Raw genomic sequence first — 20,874 nt, 5'->3', positions numbered from 1 at the left:
TGATGGACAAGCTGGCTGTTGGCAGGGGTGACGATGGGAGTCTTGTCCTCCAGCAGGCTGGCCTGGGCTTGTTCACAGGGAAGTGGCCAGAGAGCAATGCTCTCAAGGCCCTGTGAAGCTTGTCACTTTGCCTCTTTCTGTTGGCCTAGCCAAGTCACAAGGCCAGCCCAGAAGCTGCAGAAATACGCTGTGCCTCGTAACGGGAAACGTTGCAAAGTAGTGTGGCAAAGGGGGCAGTTACAGGCCAGGGCAGGAGAGTCAGGGCCTCCCACAGTCTACTCCCCGTGTGGTCTTCCTGACTTGATGCTGAAGAAGAGATTCCATAGACCTCAGCACCTTCCCGCTGTTGTTACTGTTGTTCTGTTGCTAAGTCTTGTCTTACTCTTTGCAACCCCATGAACTGCAGCACCCCAGGCTTCCCTGTCCTTCACCATCCTGGAGTTTGCTCAAACTCATGTCCACTGAGTGTGTGATGCCAGCTGACCATCTCATCCTCTGTCGCCCACTTCAATGGATAGAACTGAACATCTTCCCACTAAAAACTCTTTAAAAACATCTATAGAAACATCTATTTCAAGCCAAGGGCCAAAATCACACTGAATCGTGATGTGTTCCAAGTGGTCTCATTAAAGTCAGGGACAAGTCAAGGATGCTGTGATCACCTCCATTAATTATCAGTGCTCTGAAAGTTCTAGCACGTGTTATCAGACAAGAAAATTCCATAATAATTGTGGTTGCTGAAAGAGGGAAATAAAATAGCCACTGATTAAGGATGATACGATGGCCTACCTAAACCACCCAAGAGTGTCAGCTGAAACAGGGTGATAATAGAACAGCTCTGCCAGGGGGTCAGATACTGTCACTCTCCAGAGTCACTGTTGGCAAGAGAATCACATAACTGCTGGAAAGGGCACTGGAGAAAGGATGCAATCCCAAAGAGCAAGGTGGTAGGGGAACAGAGATACCCTATGATTAAACTTAAGAGGAATAAAATACCAATCTGCACAAAAACGTAAAGTTCTACTGAGGAACGGAGGATGGAAGGAAGGGATTGGGGGAGGGAGGAAGGAATTTGTATAGATGGATGGATGGATGGATAAATGAGTGGATGGGTGGGTGGATGAGTGGGTGGATGGATGCATAGGTGGTTGGATAGATGCATGGACAGATGGGTGGTTGGATAGATGGAAGATGGATGGATAGGTGGATGAATGGATTAGTGAGTAGATAGATGGATGGACAGATGACTGGCTGACTGCATGGACAGGTGGATGGATGGATGGATGGGTGGATGGATGGATGAATTAGTGAGTGGATGGGTGGGTGGATGGATGAATTAGTGAGTGGTCGGATGCATGAACAGATGGCTGGCTGGGTGGGTGGATGAACAGAGGATGGAATGAATAAAGCAGATGTTTCCACTCCAATTCTAGAAACATATTCTACAAAATTGAGTAGGAGCTGGGCAATGATTGTGTTCTCCGGAACAGTGGCAAGTGTTTGGAAACGGTCTAAGTGCCCATCTGTGAGGGGTGAGGTACAATCTGTGGACACCCCACAAGGAACAGCCCTCCCCCTCTTTCCTGCCACCTTCCCCATCCCCAGGAGCTCATCAGGGGTTCTGCCCATTCCCCTCCCCCAACACCATCCTCACAGCAAGGGCCGGAGAGGGGGATGCTGCTTGAGTTCACCACCCATTAAACTCAATTCATAAAACGCTCCCTTTACCGAGATACTTTAAGAAAACCTCCGGGGAACCCTCAGCACTTTCATTTCTAAAAAGATGGCTCTAGTGAACCCTCTGGGGCACAGAGAGCAGAGCAGATAATGCTGAGAACAAGTGCATCAGTAAGGGGTGAGCTGACCACCCTCACGCTCACACTTAGAAACAAGGAAGACAAACGGACGAGAAAGCCTTCACGCTTTTTCTGTAAAATAACCATGAGCCTGAGTCAGGCTCCACCTGCTCCTCAGGGCAGGTACATCGGGGAGGTCACGTCTCCTCCCCAGGGTTCCTCTCCAGAGTGGACACATCTAGCGTAGGGACTGAGCTGTGTCCTGAGTCTGCACTCGAGAAATGAGGAGCTGGCCGGCCCTGATCTCCTGGCAACAATCCACATTTCCACCAGATGCGTTTTAATTTTTCCACCTGGGAGGACCCTCTTACAGGACTTTCAAGGTCTTCCCACGTGGAGGAAACTTGGATGAGCACGATACGACTTGGTGTGACCTGGCAGACGTATGGACTCTTAAAACCCTGAGAGCCCAGGGTCTACAGCTCCCGAAAAGGAAACTGCTGAAGAGGACAGACCCGACAAGGCAAATAAGGGAAAAGCAATGCAGCCTGGGGGCTAAGCCTTTTCTCTTTCACTTTCTTGACATTTGTATTTACATTTCTTATAATACATTTTCAAAAACTTCCTTTTTTTATATAATTTTCACATTTTCAAAAGTCCCTTTTTATGTTTTCAAAAACTCCCATTTCTCTATTAACAGCAGCCCAGCTGTTACAAAAATAACCTGTCTGGAGTATTCACTCACCTATCTTGTAACAACACCACTGCCGCAAATGAAAAGCTGTCACGGCTTTGAATGCTAGAACTTTAAGCTGGGACAGTGGATGTCTGTATAGAGAACCCCGGAAGCGACACAACCCAGGGGCCAACTCTCCCTAGGGAAGGAGGGAGGCGTACCCTTCTGGACGGGGCGGAGCACCCTGTCAGGGACATGCTCTCCTGGATCCCCAGCCTCAGCTTCAGCTGGTGCAGTGGGTTGCTGATGCCAGTCTCACGCTGGATCTCCGTGTCCAACAGGGTGACAGGGTGGACATGATGGCGCTGCTCTTTACGTTGGCTCGGCAAGCAGCCACCTACCAGGCCGACATCCTGACCCAGAGCTGGGGACAGGAGACAGGAGGTCGGAGGTTATGTGTGGCTGTGGAGGGACTGACACACCCAGCCCAGGACTGGGGTGCCGGTGGGGGTGGGGGTGGGGGTGGGGCGCATACACACCTCCAGCCAGACCACAACAGTTGGCCCATCCCACTGTGCCAAGGCACGCCTTGGCTCCCGGCTTCCTCCAGCAACTCATGCCTACAAGTAATGAAACATTCAAAATTCAAGAATCACTACTACACACGGGTATAAAACAAGTTAACCTTAGTATTTATTCTCTTTATAAATTTGAAAAGTGAAATAGTGTGTATCTCACCATTTTCCTTAAATCTTCTAAACCATCTGCTTAATGAGAGTTCAGACATATTGCAAAGAATACCTGAGTTATGAAATGCTGAATGAGTCCCTGCAATTCCTTATAGAATCACTTCCTTCCCGATGAAAGAGTTATGCCCAACCTTAAAGGATTCAGAAGTCTGCACATCCAAGAGAGGAGTGTAGTCAAGGAAAACCATCCACTCTTCCCTTTCTAAACAGTGAGGACAGATACGTAGAAGAGGAAACCACACTGAGATCTGAGCAGAGGACTCTGTCCCTGAGAGAGCTTCAGGAATGCACACCATTTCACAGCAGACACACAAAGAGCAACACAGACTTTCAACACAGAACACTACAACACAGCAAGCAAGGAGAAGGCTGGATGGGGGCTGTTTCTATCCTACACTGCTGCTCAGCTAACTAGCTATGTGCTAAATTAAGGTACTGGTTATTCTTTTTTGACTAGGCTACTCTGTGGCTTGCAGGACCCTCATTCTCCAACCAGGAATCAAACCCTTGGCCTCCTGCAGTGGAAGTGCAGAGTTCTAGCTACTGGACTGCTAGGCAATTCCCTAAAGATACACAGTGGCTTTTCAATACACTCAAATAGCATCACACTTTACTTAAGACTGTGAAGTCTATGTATGGTTAAAGCTCGAAATGCTTCACATCAAATTTCAAGTAACTGTTCCTTTAAGTCAACCTTAGGTTTCCTACAATAGGAAATATTCTATTTTCTAGGAAGAATTATAGCAGAAAACACAACATGTATCTTAATAGCTCAAAAAGTGAAAGTGAAAGGGAAAGTGAATTTGCTCAGTCATGTCCAACTTTTTGCAACCCCATGGACTGTAGCCTAGCAGGCTCCTCTGTCCATGGAAGTTTCCAGGCAAGAGTACTAGAGCGGGTTACCATTTCTATCTCCAGGGGATCTTGGATCTTCCAGGGATCAAACCCAGATTTCCCACACTGCAGGCAGATGCTTTACCATCTGAGCTACCAGGGAAGCCCCTTAATAGATCAAGGAGAGTTTTTAAAAAGGCAAACTTTTAAAATTCCTGTATCCCAGGGGAACGAGGCATCTATCACGTGCCTGGAGTCTGCATCCTAACCACAGCCACCATCCAGAAGCAAATGGAAGACTCACCTGGCTTCTGCTGGGGTTTATTTCCTTCCTCGGCTATAAGACATCGCATCACTCTGCTGTCAATGGCTCACTCTCCGCTGAAACCTCTCTTTACAGAGACAGCTTCAGAGATGAGCCTGGGGGGCTGCCTGCTCTGCTGCGACGACCCTGCTGAGCCCCGCCCTGCAGGGCTACTTAGCTAGGAGCGTCTCTGCTCCCTCGAGGATCAAATTTGAGTCCCCAAGTGCAATTCGTTAAAACACTTGCTTAGCAGTAAACTGACGTGGCATGCTTCCTCGCCTTCAAATTAGAGTCACAGGAGAAAGACATTTGGAAATACAGTGAATTCTATGGGGAACAGACACGCCCAAGAGAAAGCCACACCATCTGTGGATGACCACGGGCACTTTGAAGCAGGACATGAGCACCACGGTCAAGCTGTCTTTCCTAACAAGATGGCTGTGTGAGCTTCTTCCCATCAAATGCTACACATGTGGCACCACCCAGACGACAGGTGTGGCCTTGTTTTCTGAGACTGACCGTCCGCACAGCCCACCACCTCCTACGAGGGTTCGCTGGGCTCCCCTTCACCAACACTGTGCCCTACTCCTGCAGCGCTGCTCAGCTCAGAGCCTGGAGCTGGGGACAAGCCCCACGGGGAGGCTTCAGGACACACACAGCTCAGCAAACCTGCTGACTCAGCTTCCCCTGCAAGCTGGCACATGACAGTGTCCACCAAGGGGAAGAGGAAAGACAGCATTTAGAGCAGGAGGCACATGATGCCCGAGGGGAGTCCCCGCACGCCCAGGACACTGCGATGACCAAAAGGGACGTGGATGGTCCCGGCGGCCTCGGCCTCCACTCCTCATGGAGCACGTCCAGCACCTGCGGGGTGAGCCCGCAGTGCTCTCCCTGGGAGTTTCCACAGAACGTGAAAATCTGAGATTCACCAACCCACAAAAATTCTCTGAAAGTTGGTGCATTGGCTGCGTAAATTTAGCAATTAAAAGAATACCTTTGAGACAAATTGGGGCTTAATAGAAAGAAAATAGTTTTGAGAAACAAGCTGATTCTCTCATCTATAATACCATAAATGTTAAACTATATTCAACTGAAATTTTTTCTGGAATGCTAAAATATTTTTTCACGTTTGATAGATAAGGCATTTTCCCTGTAGTCAATGTTGTTTCTGGTTGACTGACAGAACTGTGATTACCCACTGCAGTCAGAAAATCCTCGAACTTTGAATTGTTCTCTAGGAAGCCACCAGAACATCCTAGAATTTGCCACGCGTAGCAACAGAGCAAAGAAAAACCCACTTGTGCACGCGCGCACACGAACACACACACACAGAGTTAGATGTCCACCTTAACACCAGATCCAGAGAAACCTGCCTACCAGAAAACACACGCACACACACACACACAGACACACACACACACACACACACACACATCCGTAAACACAGGAACCAAATCCACTGGGATTCCTTTAAAATTATCCTCCCATCACTTTCAAGACCAGAGGCACAGGGCTCCTGAAACTGATGACGATGTGCGCAGGCTCCTTACTTGCGGGCGTCCCTCATGTCCTCGTGGCTGGCCATGCACAGCACCCCATCTGCAGCTGGTCCAGCTGAAGGGACCGCAGAGAGGTGGGGGTCGAGGTTTCACATTTGATGGTGGTCTTGTCATCTCGTACCTCTTCTCATAAAGCTGGCAGCTGAGGGAATGAGGTAAGTGTAAAACTGGGTAACAACAGACTGTGTCGAATATGTGAATCTGGAGCTCTGTGAAGAGCTGAGTAGCTGTGGAGTCGCTGTCCCCATGTTGGCGTTTCTGTCATCGAATGTGCCATTGATGCTCTAGTGTGACTGTCCTGCTCCCCTCCCAAACCCGGGTGGCAGGGACCCCCACGTGGCAGCCCCCAGGCTCACTCTCTCCAGCTCATCCACCCTCTGGAAGTTTCCCCAGACCCTCAGTAGGAGTGGGGGCTGCAGGTGTGTGTGTGTCCTCGTGCCCCGTGTGATGTTGCACGACTAACCTCAGTCTGTGTTTCCACACTTCCTCCCGCACTCGTGGGACCAGGCAGCAAGGTGGGAATGCAGAGGCTGGATTCTGCTACAGTCAGGACTTACTCCTGCTGAGCTTAGGGGTGAGTACAGGCCGGCCTGGTCCCGCGGGGGCACGGAGGCCACTCCCTAGGAGTGGAGGGTCAGCAGGTCTCCGAAGGTCGCGCCAGGGAGAGCCCTCAGCAGCAGAGAACGTGACCTTGGCGCCCGGCTGCCGCCTGAGTGGTCAGAGCACGGCCCGAGTCTCCCTCGCGTCCGTGCACACAGGTGTCCCTCCCACAGCAGCAGTGCTGCTGGCCATGCCCTGTGTGCACGTTCTCGGAGGGAACAGGGCCCAGATCATCAGGGTTCACAAGGCTGCCCTGCCCTGGCCTCTCCATCCGGAGGCCAGTGTTTAACACAGAAGTGCACCGGTATCTGGGGGTCGGCTGCCGCTGAGGGGCCACCCTCCCTTGCAGGTGCTGCTCTTGGGGGTCCTCTGATGGGTCCAAGCTGGGAGCCCAGCCCTGCTTGTGCCGCTCTGAGAGCAGGAGGCTGTCTGCTCTGTCCTGTTCACATCTCAGCTAGAAAGCTGGATTGGGTTTTAAGTCTTTTTACCAGCAGCTTTTAGCTATATGTCAGAATGAAGTCAGCCACAGAGTTCTCTCCTTGATCTACTTGGTCCTTCACGTTTCTCTGAATTCTCAAAGCAGCTGAAGCCCAGAACGGGGTGGGGGTAGGGTTTCTGGAGGGGAGGGGCTCGGGCACCAGCCACCGTCCCAGGACTGACTTGTCTGTGTGTTTGTTTCCAGTTTACCCACACTACTTCTGCAGGTGATTATACAGCATCCAGGATACGATAAAGACTACATTTTGAACTTAATGCAATCTTTAATCTGTTAATGCTTTTTATATGGACCTAAGATATTTTATTACAGAGTTTTTAATTAGTGAAAAATTCATGAATACCTAGAGAAAATATTTTAAAATTTAATGTTTCTTATATTTATGTAAACTTATGACTTCATTTTGGAGAAGGAAATGGCAACCCACTCCAGTGTTCTTGCCTGGAGAATCCCAGGGACGAGGGAGCCTGGTGGGCTGCCATCTATGGGGTCGCACAGGGTCGGACACGACTGAAGTGACTAGAAGTAGCAGCAGCATGACTTCATTTATACACTTACTTTTTCCTGTATATCCAGGCTATGAATATCCTTTCAGATCAGTTCATCTTCTGATACCTGATTTTAGTCTTCAAATGATTGTACTGTAATACTTGTCTGTATAAATCCTATGAACAAATATAGGGCTTTTGCAAATGATGCATTGATTGTAATTATTCTTGTGTAATTTTTAAATGTTAAACCATGAGAGAAGGGGTTTTACTGCGATTGTAAAATCATCATGACACGGTGTGCATTATCCTTCCAGAATGTAACCAAGCTCTCCAACAATCACTCTGAAATGAGCGAACTAATTTCAACCAGTTGTTGTAATTTAACGACTGACCTAAACTGTACTTTTTTTCTAGGAGGAAATGCTTTTTGTGTAAAGCATGAAGCGATTTAATAGTACTGGGTGTTAAGTGTGAGCTTCTGATGAAGTTTGGGCTGAAAGGAGGACTAGAAGACGACTATGAAAATCTCTCCTGTAATCTAGTCTCTGGACCCAGATCCCTCCTCTCTCGTGAGACTCTTCGAGGACCAATCGCGATGCCCTGTACCTGCTGCGGAGCCACTGAGTTGGACAGTGAGCGCGCCACATCCCCGACAGACAGACAGACTAGTGCAGCTCTGACAAAGGCCTTATTTTTCTGATGTAAATCATCCTTTTACATCTGTTTGTAAACATGTTTAAAGAATGGACCTAGGCATACATTTTTAGATTTTGATGACATAGCCATTTTGGATAGTATAAGTAGCAAATGTAACTTTTACTTTTTCAGTAGCACATTAAAAAAGCCAGCAAGAGATGCGTTCAAATCTGGTGCCTTATTGTGCAGCTGATATCTTGGTAGACAGAGAGGGCATGTCTCTTTACATGTGCGTTCTGCCTTTAATTTCCTTGTACAATTCATTGTTACCATTCTGTGTTTCTATTAATCTTTTGTGAACTTCCCGAATATGTGACAAAGTATGTACACTCTACTTTTGAACTATTTTTATCACAGTATTATTTACTGCTTTCTTTCAAAACAGTACTGAAGCCAAATTTCCACTGCCAATAAAGAGTGCCGAGGGTAAGCTGTATTCTCAATGAGAACAGACCAGAGCTGGTCATGGGAGCCCGTGTCATCACACGGACATTCTGTTAAGAGAAACGGATGGGTACAATGCAAAGGCTAGAAGGTGGAAGTACAGGCGTCCCCAAAGGACGACCGGCCTGGTATTCATGTCCTTGGCTCCGGAGAGGATAGGGCCCCTCTGCTGCTGAGGCGTGGGCAGCGGGCCGAGGGTGGGAACAAAGTGCAGGTGTCGAGGCTCAGCGTGGATCCCAGGGCGGGGTGGCCGAGGGCAACCCTGACGCGGACCCGAATGATGTACTACGGAGTGTGCGTGTGCACGCTTGTGTGTGGGAGCTTTTTATATTACTTTAGTCAACAGTCTTTATTATTCATACATCCATAGAAACAAGAATGTAGCAGGGGGAGGCGGGAGGGAGATTCAAGAGGGAGGGGACACGCGTACACCTATGGCTAATCCATGCTGATGTATGGCAGAAATCAAACCAATATTGCACAGCAATTATACTTCAGAAAAAGGAACACAGCAAGGTGGTCAGAAAAGTATGAAAAAAAGATTTCTCATATTTATAATCACAACTCTGTGTACATCTGGGAGCAGGCTGCCCACCATCATCAGACCTCCCCACCAGCATCAGACGTTTAACTCCCAGCATCAGGCCCTAGTTGAGCATCAGGACCTCCCCCAGCATCAGACCCTAGTCCAGCATCAGATGTTCCCGCCCCAGCATCAGGGCCCTCCTCCAGCATCAGACCCTCCCCTAGCATCAGGCCATCCTCCAGCATCAGACCTTCCCCCAGCATCAGGACCTCCTCCAGCATCACATCCTCCCCAGCATCAAGGCCCCAGTCCAGCATCAGGCCCTCCCCCAGCATCAAGGCCTCTCCCAGCATCAGGCCCCAGTCCAGCATCAGGCCCTCCTTCAGCATCAGGCCCTAGCCCAGCATCATACATTCCTGCCCCAGGATCAGGGCCCTCTTCCAGCATCAGGCTCTCCTCTAGCATCAGGCCCTCGTCCAGCATCAGACATTCCCACCCCAGCATCAGGGCCCTCCTGCAGCATCAGACCCTCCCCCAGCATCAGGCCTTCCCCCAGCATCAGGACCTCCTCCAGCAGTAGCCCCTCATCCAGCATCTGGCCCTCCCCCAGCATCACACCCTTCCCCAGCATCAGGCCCTAGACCAGCATCAGGCCCTCCCCCAGCATCAGGCCCTAGTCCAGCATCAGACCCTCCCACAGCAAAGGGCCTTAGTCCAGAACCAGACCTTCCCCAATCATCAGACCCTAGTTCGCCATCAGGCCCTCCCCCAGCATCAGGCCCTAGTCCAGCATCAGACATTCCCACCCTAGCATCAGGGCCCTCCTGCAGCATCAGGCCCTCCCCTAGCATCAGGCACTCCTCCAGCATTAGGCCCTCTTCCAGCATCACACCCTCCCCCAGCATCAGGCTCTACTACAGCATCAGGCCCTCCCCCAGCATTAGGCCCTAGTCCAGCATCAGGCCCACCTCCAGCATCAGACTCTCCCCCAGCAAAGGGCCTTAGTCCAGAACCAGACCTTCCCCAACCATCAGACCCTAGTTCGCCATCAGGCCCTCCCCCAACATCAGGCCCTAGTCCAGCATCAGACATTCCCCCATCATCAGACCCTAGTCCAGCATTAGGCCCTCCTCCAGCATCAGGCTCTCCCCCAGCATCAGGCCCTCGTTCAACATCAGGCCCTCCTCCAGCATCAGACCCTCCCCCAGCAAAGGGCCTTAGTCCAGAACCAGACCTTCCACCCCATCAGACCCTAGTTCACCATCAGGCCCTAGCCCAGCATCAGGCCCTACCCCAGCATCAGGCATGGCAGCCCCTCTTGTCGGAGGCTCCTGAGCACACTTAGGCAGCCTCAGAGCAGCAGGACAATAGCTCTTGCAGGATGTGCATCTTTAGCAATCACCTGCGGATCACCAGCAGCTGGAGTCTATTTCAGGCCAAGGAGAGGCAAAGAATAGGCTCTTGTGCCGGAGGCAGCGCTGGGTGTGGGCACGTTCCCCAGCTCTGCTTCCTCCCTGAGGGGGCTTTGCTCTCCTGCTCTTCTCACATGGTCAGTCGAGGACCCCAGGGCTGTGTCCTCCCAGATTCACGGTCTCCTTGATATCTCAAGCCCAAGTCCGGAGTTGCGTCCCAGTCTGGCGTGGCAGAGGGCTGGGAACACCCAAGCTCAAGGGCTGAAAGGATCCCAGGGGGACAGCTGGGCTCCAGCAGGTGGCAGAGCAGGGGATGAGGGTGGCCGCCCACAGAGGGTCCCGCAGCAGCACTGGAAGGACAGCAGGGATGCCTTAGCTCACTCGGGGACGTTGCCCGGCCTCAGCACTCAGATGTCACCCCCAGCAGCTCTGGGACGCAGGAAGCTGGTGAGTGACACCACGGCACTCGGGCCGTGTGGGTGGGCATTGCTGACCATGGCCTCGGTTTTCATTCCGGTTCCATCTGTCCCTCTGACGGCTGACGGGCTCCTCTTCCGAATGGCACAGATATTTTCTTTGTGGGGGAACACATCCCGGCTTGTTTCTGTCAGCACTGTTGTCGCTCATCGTGTGTTTTCCTCTTTTCAACCTGTGCTTGCTGCTCTTCCAGTTTAACTTAGGAGCAGCCCTTATTTTCTGCATTTCCTAGTTGTCAGCGTTCCCTGGGGCTCTCCAGGTGGCGCTAGTGGTGAAGATCCTGCCTGCCACTGCAAGAGATAACAAGAGATGTGGCTTCAATCCCTGGTTTGAGAAGATGCCCTGGAGAAGGGCATGGCAACCCACTCCAGTATTCTTGCCTGGAGAATCCCATGGACAGAGGAGCTAGTGGCCTGCAGTCCCTCGGGTCACAACGACTCAGACACGACTGAAGCAGTTTAGCACACACTCAGGTTTTAGTTCAGTCACTCAGTTGTGTCTGACTCTTTGCCACTCCGTGGACTGCAGCACTCCAGGCTTTCCTGTAATTCACCATCTCCTGGAGTTTGCTCAAACTCACGTCCATCGAATCAGTGATGCCATAGAACCATCTCATTCCTGTTGCATCCACCAGAGAGGTGGCTGGGGCTCGGCAAAGTGCATGGTCCCACTACGTGGGTGTCAACCTGCCCTCACACCTCCCTAACTGCGTGACCATCACTGTCTCCTCCTCTGTAAATCTGGAGGCGGCAGCACCTGCTTGGTAAGGGGCACACACAGCATCTGGTATATAATCAATGCACCATCCATCGCAGTGTTGTATTTATTACTAATAGGAATAGCATGTAATAATCTGCTCCTTTTTCTCTCTTCTCACTTCACTGTGCTCCAGACCACATCTGTTTTACTTACCCTGTAAATCCCACACCCAGCAAAAAGAAGACATTCAACAAATATCTGGCTGAAGAGACAGGAACATACCATGTCCTTAACGAGATGAAGCCGAGCGAGATGGGGGCCTGATGATAACACTGTGTGATGAGGAGACCCCAGGAGGACCTGCGTGGCTATGGGCTGGGGTGGGGGGCATGGGCAGAACCCTTGATGAGCTCCTGGGGATGGGGAAAGTGGCAGGAAGGAGGGGGTGCTGTTCCTTGTGGGGTGTCCACAGATTGTACTTCACTCCTCACTGATGAGCACTTAGACCATTTCCAAATGCCTGTCGCTGTTATAGAGGAAACAATCATTGCCCAGCTCCTACTCAGTCAATTTCGTAGAGTATGTTTCTAGCAGTGGAGTACAAACATATGCTTTATTCATTCCACGCTCAGTTTATCCACCCATCCAGCCAGCCATCTGTTCATGCATCCATCCACTCACCAGTCCATCCATCCATCACTCTTAATTCACCCATCCAGCCACCCAGCCACTCATCAACTGATCTGATCATCTCAGACCCTAAAGAAGACAGACGCTTCCTCCGCTCCTTCCAGGAGGACACCCAGCCTGAGTGACAGGAGCCTCGTGGGGACAGCGGGGCACACAGAAGGGACATGCATGCAGACCCTCCTCGCTCTGAACGGTGAAGCACCCACCTGGTCCTAAGGCCTCCTTGCTGCTGTGTCCAGGCCGGCCCTTTTCCTTTTTGCCAAGCAAACGACCGATGGAGGACTTGATGCCCTTCTTCTTCGGGGCTTTCTGCAGCGAGTCCTGGCTGCTGTTGCTGTTGCTGGGCTTGCCCCCGGGGCCGTCCTGAGAGCCTGTCGGGCTTCGGGGAGAGAAAAAGACCTTTAACCGGCACCCTCGTGCAAACACACACCCCTCCATAAGACCTACTGATAGAACTGGCCACCCAGCAGCACCCACGCCTCAACCTCGCAGCAGACAGTGGAGTCTCCTTCACCAACCACGCTCCACACGAGCAATGCAGACTTCCAGCCATAAACCTTGGCCCCGGGAAGCTGAGATTCTCTGACTGGAGCTCTTCCCCAAGGAGGGCTTCACCCCAGACGATCTGGTGCAGAGGGCGCTCCGACTCTCCCTAGGGTTGCTGCTCGGCAGGTGACGATGCTCCCAGTGAAGGGGAGCTCCTCAGTTCTGGGCAGTTCCCCCCGCCTCCTGCAGGATGACCGTCCTTGGACATTGCAGGAAAGCGAAGGTCACTGTGCAGGGCTACTAGTCAGGTGACCACATGTGCCCTCCATCGAGTGCTGCCTGGCTCACGTCGGGAGTTCAGCAGGTGGGGGTTTGAATGAGGACAGAGTCAGTCACAGGAGGGGACAGACAGTCTCCTGAGAGGAGACCCCTGAGGAAAAGGGAGGGACCATAAGAACAAATCCGAGAGGCACAGAGCCGTAACCCTCAGGAACGCGCCCCAGGCCGGGCAGACCTCTAGCAAGAGCAGGAAGAAATCTCCCACAGGAGTCAATACGTAGAGACAGATGCTTTCTAAAATCACTGAGGTCACTGAGCTCTTCTACCCCAGCACCTGAAGTTCACCACTAAACACAGGCACCGAATCCAGTGGGATTCCTTTACAATCATCCTTGCAACTCTTTCAAGACAAGAGGCGCAGGACTCCTGAAACTGACAACGAGGAGAGCAGGCCCCTTACTTGCGGGCGTCTCCGATGTCCTCGTCGCTGGCTGTGCGCAGTGACCCCATGAGCCGGTCCAGCCGAAGAGACCGCAGCAAGGTGGAGGTCGAGGTTTCACCTTTGATGGTGGTCTTCTCATCTTCTACCTCTTCCTGTACCGCTGGCAGCTGAAGGAGTGAGGTAAGTGTAAAATTGGCTAACAATAGACTGTGTCGAAAAAGGCAATCACACGGGCTTTACATTATAACCAGAAACTTATATGAAAATATATTAGCTATGCTATCCGCCAAGTACCAAAAAAAATGCCTTGTTCTAGCTTAATGCCATCTTAAAGGACTGTTTGTTCAAGAGAAGCGGGGCCGTGGAGCAGTGAGAGCACCCCACTGAGTGCAGAGACCCCAGCCGGGAGCCTCCCTGCAGCCAGGCTCCGCACTCCCTGGAATCCAGCGACCAGATGGCCCTGCCAGGCAGGACAGCAGAGCCACGCCAGCACCGTGAACCCTGCATGGCATGAACTGCCCTGATGAAAGGACTGTGTTCATCACCAGATGCTGCTCAGAAGCACCACCAGCAAGAGTAAGAAACCTCTCAGCAAAGCTGTCCAGACCTTTCTATTTGAAGGAGAAAAGGAAACAGCTTGTACCACCACCCAAGATCATTTGTAGTGATGATGCAGGTTACTGACCCCATGACAACAAGTGAAACACACAAAAGGTACCTAAGCCCTCCGTACGAACACCATGTGTCTGGCTTGTATTTCTCAGTAACATACAGACTGGGGGCTACACACTGAAGTGCTTACACCCAGTTTGAGTGTCATTTGCTCACTGGGGTTTATATAAAGCTCTCCTAGGTCTTCACTAAGAAATAATCTTGTATCAACCTAGAGGGGTGGGATGGGGAGGGAGATGGGAGGGAGGTTCGAAAGGGAAGGGATGTATATGTACCTATGGATGGTTCATGTTGAGGTTTGACAGAAAAGAAGAAAATTCTGTAAAGCAATTATCCTTCCATTAAAAAATAAACTAATTAAAAAAAAAAAAAAGATCTCGCCTGGACCCCCAGCTTTTCTGCTAGTCCCGGGTCTGAAGATAGGAAAGACACCGGTGGCAACAGTGTGGGGAACAGATGAACCCCTTCGGGGTCCAGACAGGTCTCACTTATACATTTGGGTGTGTGGTTAAGCAGGGGAGGTTTGAGGAAACACGCATGGCAAGTATTTTTATAAACAATGAGTGTGTTGTTTTAACCTACTAACCAGTCTTTTTTTAATGGGATTCTGTAAAGAATACTGATCCAGTGCAGCCCCACAGGAGCTTGGTGACAACAAAGTAATTTAGTGCAAAATACAGCTGAACTCGCTTAACAGCAGCTGGATAAACTGGGCACCCTCCCCTTATCTCTACCAAGAAACCTCAGACAACAGAAGGCTACAAAGGCTAGAAATTACCACCATGGAACTGAACAGGGATCAATCTCAAACTTAAGTTAAAATAAGCATTTATAAAAATCAGAAAACAACAAAGAACAGAGCAGGGAAGTGACACACCTGGGGTGACTATGGACGCAATGGAGACAAACACCTGCCTCAGAGTCAGGGACCACGGCCAGCTCCTTCCCCCAGGCCTCCTCCAAAGAAAGGCCTCTGGGTCCCCAGCCTGTCTGCCCTCCCCCAGGATGGGAGCCGCCCCACTGGTGCCCACGTGCCTAGGATGGGCAGTGCCGTGTCCTCACTTAACAGGAGGGCAAAGCGGGCCACAGAGCGGGCGAGCAGCACAGCCAGGTCACCAACCCCAGGGTGATGGCGCTGCTCTGCTCTGCCCAGCAGAAGGGCTCCCGGGCAGAGCTGCCTGAACTGGAGCACAGCTGCCCGAGTCCTGGAGGAAGGCCCCAGGAGTGCTCGATCAGCAGGCTGGGAGTGGGAGAGGGACAAGGAAGGCCAGCCCTCGGGGAACTGGACTCCAACAACAGGGGCTCAACCAAGTGACCAAAGGGGAGAGGCAGCGAGCTCCCTCTTGATGCTCCCTCCATCAGGGATGCCGTGATGGATACGAGAGCCTCTGGAGCAAAGCGGGCTGGACGGCACCACAGTAAGTGTCCAGGCTCTGATCAGACCAGTCTGAACCACACTGCTGGGTGTGGGAGCCTGGGCATGGTGCTCGGCCTCTCTAAGCCTCAGTGTTCCTGTCTGCTGAATGGGGTTAACAGCAGCCTGGACCTCACCTGGGCATCTGCGGGATTAGATGACAGACTCGGGAAGCACTCGACACGGTGTCTGGCACACAGAGTCTCCTGCACACTGCTACCCACCGTCATTAAATTGGCTTCCCCCAAATCTAACTTCTCTGGCTCTGATTCAGTCATTTGTTTCAAAAAAAAAAAACACTAAGCAGAAACTCCATGGTGGTCCAGACGTTAGGACTTGGCACGTTCACTGCCAGGACACCGGTCTGATCCTTGGTTGGGGAACTAAGATCCCATAAGCTGTGCAGCACAGCCAAAAAAAATAAGTAAAGAAAAATTTTAAAATAATAAATACTATTTCTATTATAAATAAGCCTGGGATGATTAGAAGGCAAACAAGTGGGAGACAGGCAAACTGTTACAATTGTCCCAACAAATGACCTATTTCCAACAGAACCATCAGCATAGTTTCAGTGGTGGGTGAGTTTCATTACTTCCACTAAAATGTCAATTATTCACCAGTACATAACCACACAGTGTTCATTCATGTAAAATGATAAGGACTCTCAAATACTTCACAGAGAAACAAAGGCATGCTAAATTACTAAATAGTTTACCTTTCGACAATGCTTCCTTAAATCACTAGGCTGATAGATGCATGCAAAGAAATGAAGAGAAACCAGATTTATTGAGATTTTGAAGCTAAATATTCAAGAATCAGTACAGACAAACACAGTATAGCAAAAATGATGGCAAACATATAAGTGAGATGAAGATTTAGAGAACATGTAACTGGAAACAGAACATTTTTTTTGACCACAGAAATTAAATAAGCTATTCAAGATGTACTAGAGAAACACTATAAATTATTACTCAGGAAGATACAGTTCTATTACAACATCATGATTTATTAAAGCACAGCATTCTGTACAAAAAAGGCCCTTAACAGTTGTCTAGTCTCAGCCAAACTTATCTGTAAGTTAGTTTCTCTTCATAAAACACATGTTATACTTTAAAATAGTAACTTAACTGATGAGGAAGTTACCATAATACCTATTTGAACACTGAACAAATCGAACCACCTATTGGACATTAACATAAAATGCTTACTTAGAATTTGATTTAAAATTTCTCAAAATAAATTGATGAAAGCAGGTTCCCTGTGAAAACATGTAAGAATGAAAGCTAGCATAATAGCAGGGGCAGTCTTTACATTTTATTAACCATAGAAGATGCTTTTTTAAAGAGTCTAGTAGAGACATTAACTGTGCAAAAGCTGATGAGATTTATAGTCTTCAATACAAGCACCAACACAGAAAGGATATTGTGTCAAAAGTCCATTCATTCTACACTTAAGATCATTTCTCTATGTAAGGATAATCTCATTGATGAATTACACACGATATGTGGTTTAGGATCCATCTACATTATGCTTGTATCTGCATAGTGATATGCTAATTCAAAGTTACTGCTGTGGGGGAAAAACACCATGTGATGAGACATGAAGACAAAGCACAAACCCGACTAAGGGCACACCTGCTGTGGACCACAGCACTGCTATGACCAGAGCAGGTGGGAGGACGGGGAAGTGGAGATGGATGGGTCAACTGCAGCCTTGGGGCGAAGCGGGGCAGTGGTGGGAAGCTGGGGTCTGGACTGACAACCACTAAGCAGACAACAGGATGAGCCAGGAAATCAAAACCAATGATGAGAGCAGACACACCGTCAGAGAACTCCAACAGCAGGACAGAGTATACAGAACTGCTCTTTCCCAAACACGCAGAAAAGCAGTCGTGAAACCACAGAGAAATCGTCAAGATTTTTAAGTATCAACTAATTAGCCAATGATGCAAATTATAAAAACAGTGTCTCAAAAGACCACAAAATGGACTAGTTACCACTTCACATGCCGCTAAATGGTTCACAGTTAATTTAATTCTATGCCGACTAACAATGCAGCTAACATGAAACGGTCGTAACCGAAAGAAAGTGATAATACAAGTGCAGTTACAAAGCAGAGTGTTGTAAACATGATTTCATGGGGTAAACGGCGATGCACTCACAAAACCTAAGCTAAACATGGAAGAAAGCTGGAACATGTGCTTTAGAGCCGCACACTCTGTCACCAATAGCCCTAGGTCGTCATATCATTTTCAGACTCGGAAGACTGAGGAAGCCCGACTTCTTCACTGGGGCCCTGGGGCACCGGGCTTTTAACCTGGTTTCACATGCAGAGCTGGCCTGAGCACGCGGCCAGGCCCATCAGCGAGCAGACCAGTTGAGATTCCTAAGCCAGGGGTCCAGATATCAAGACTAATTTGTCGCTGTGCGATTATGGAATGATTTCGCTCAGTCGTGTCTGACTCTTTGCGACCCCATGGACAGTGGCCTTCCAGGCTCCGAGGTCCATGGGATTTTCCAGGCAAGAATACCGGAGTGGGCTGCCATTTCCTTCTCCAGGGGATCTTCCCAACCCAGGGATCGAACCCGGGTCTCCTGCATTGCAGACAGACGCTTTACCGTCTGAGGCACTAGGGAAGCCCGATTCAAGACTAGGCAGTTTTAAAAATCTTAGACCTCTGAGCGTAGCAAATGTACCTGATTTTCTTCTGGGTTAAAAGAGAAAAAACAAACAAAAGAAAACCTATGTGCTCGGGAGGGACGCGGCAGGAATGAGGCAGACACATACCACAGTCATGAAGCCCAGCTTGCTTACGTCCCGCGCAGGGCTGTGACGCCTCCTTCGGGGCTTGGAGCGCCCTCTGCTGGGCGGGCAGGAGCCGGCATGCGAGGAGGCGGGATTCAGCTTGAGGGAGTTCGAGGACTGAGAACGACGAAGGTTGCTGAAGCTCCCCCTGCCCACCCTGCTCTCAATCCCCTCAGCCCGCTGATCCGTGTTCTCCTTTTCTTGGATAAACCTAAAATAGAATAAACTCATCACCTGCCTTTGTCAGCAGAGGAACGTGTCTGGACAATAAATTTGGGCTTGCATTCTGTGTCACAAGTAGCAAATTCCAGGAACAGTTGCTCAATTAACATCTCAGCAAAAAGGTTCAGCTTTCCCTCTTTTGAATAGTCTCAAACTCAGAATAACTTATCATGGAGTCTTACAAAGTGGCCCCTGATCCTTCACGTTTGATTTGACTTATTTACTCTAACATTCTGATGGGGCCTGGGGGGTGACTCTCCCTGTGAGGAGATGCCTGAAGTTGACAAGCTTTACCTCCCCTGCTCTCAGGGCAGAGATGCACGTCAGTGCCTCAAATCTTTTCCACTGGGAATCGGGAACTCCGTATAACCAAAACAGCCATTCACGAGCAAGCTGGGGTTTCCAAACACAAGTCTCCAGACCAGATGAGTGCTGAGTTGAACTTTTCATTTCTTTTTAAGCTTGTATATGTACAAACGCATCACTTGATGAAGTTCTCCACCAGCTCTGTGTGAGTTTCTGGATTAATGAGCTGTATTAACCTAGAATTCACAGTTGCTGCTCTTCTCCCCTACTGTGTCATGGATGATTCCATATACAGATTACATACATGATTATGCAAATAAAATGATTTTCAAATTAAAAGACAAGATCCTTAGAGGTAGTAAACTCTCCAGTTTCACTTCTACTTATACATCTTGAAAGTTTTTCACTGTTGACAAGTTGATGGACAGAATTTACCATTTACATCAAGTCAACTTGTTGCATAAGGAAAATCACTTTTACCTGACAACGTGCTGTAAAAATAAAAATATTAATATATAACTGTCCTAAATTTCCTACGGGAATGAGAAAAGACAATATTTCTGAGCTTGTTTGTGCTCAAACACGGCCCACAAAGCAGTCTGTCTCAGCATCAAAAGTGCAGGCGGCATCATCGGTGTTTGCTGGTTGTGCCATTCACCCCTGCCTTTTCCCGAGCCCCGCACTCGACCAGCAGGAACGGGCACCTCGGCCAGGGGTGAAGAGGATGAGAACAAGTGAGCGGCAGCTCTGCCAGGTCCTGTGCAGGGTCACCGGCCTGCGGCCACTCTGAACGTGGACTCGGGACAGGAGGCACAGCTGTGCGGGTATGGCACCAGGCAGGCCTCAGGGCCCCTAGCACCCGGCCGCATCCAGACACAGGGCCCCCTGCTCACCAAGAGGTGGGCCTTTGGGTTCTATCCTGTTTTGTAAACTGTTATAACTGCCAAGACTGGGTCTAAAGAAAACATTTTAAATATACTGATGAGATGAGAAAAACTCAAACACATTTCCTTGGATCACTGTCTTACAACAAGCCAATCTTCACAATGTATTAAGTTAAAAGGAAAATGCAGATCTGAGTGGGAATTTGCCAACCCCAGAACCCTAGCTTTTCTGTTCCAGGAAGCTTTTCACCAGGACCTGGAAGGCTCCGAGGGACACACGAAGGCGAACCCTCAGTGCTGGAGGGTGCACGGGCCACAGGGGACACTGCCTCGGCACCTCACCCACCTTGGGGCCCAGAGCTGAGGGGAACACCCCACAACGGCCCCCCACAGAGTGCTGACACCACACTGTGGACAGAATGTCCTGGCTGACTGAGCTCTATAATCAAGGGCAATCTCAGAACTGAAAATTCTCGAAGCAGACCTGAAGTCAGTGTTCTCACTATGGAACACTCAGACATCTCTAAGCAGAAGACAGCTCCTCAGAGAAACCGAGTTTCCGGGGAGCTGGGCTCTAAGCACACCCACCGTATCTGTTCGTTGATTTTGTCCAGCTGCTCCTGAATCCTCACCGCCAGACTCTTGGCATCGGCCTGCCCGCTGGGCGACAGCAGAGCGGGGCGCACTGAAGAGGTGACCCGTCGCCCTCGCCGTCAGACACGCCCTCGTCCCTCTCCAACACCTGGGCCACGTTGGCCAGCACGCTGGCTTGCTGCCTGCGCTCCTGGTCCAGATCTTTCAGGGGCTGCACCTGGGCACGAGAGGACCATGTCTCGTCAGCAACATTCCGGACAGCTCAAGTCTGTCAGGAACTGAACACAGTTTTACATGGAAGCCCTGACTTTGGACAAGTGG

The 20,874-nt window shown here is 50.0% G+C and overlaps 1 protein-coding gene across 1 annotated transcript; it reads right to left on the bottom strand.

The window, feature by feature from the left end:
- Window positions 1–727: 727 nt before the first annotated feature.
- LOC114118859 (liprin-alpha-1-like) lies at window positions 728–19,944 on the bottom strand. The gene is made up of 5 exons (XM_060408811.1): window positions 19,847–19,944; window positions 18,530–18,758; window positions 13,675–13,823; window positions 12,656–12,828; window positions 728–11,350 (listed from the first exon to the last, which is right to left on the bottom strand). Exons 1-5 carry the CDS (start codon window positions 19,942–19,944, stop codon window positions 11,289–11,291), a joined length of 711 nt encoding a protein of 236 aa, XP_060264794.1. The 3' UTR covers window positions 728–11,288.
- Window positions 19,945–20,874: the final 930 nt, after the last annotated feature.

The sequence above is a fragment of the Ovis aries genome, chromosome 2 (genome assembly GCF_016772045.2).
Source record: "Ovis aries strain OAR_USU_Benz2616 breed Rambouillet chromosome 2, ARS-UI_Ramb_v3.0, whole genome shotgun sequence".
NCBI classification, from domain to species: domain Eukaryota; kingdom Metazoa; phylum Chordata; class Mammalia; order Artiodactyla; family Bovidae; genus Ovis; species Ovis aries.
Note: the sequence above shows the minus strand (reverse complement) of the source record. Positions and strands in the feature narration are given on the sequence as shown.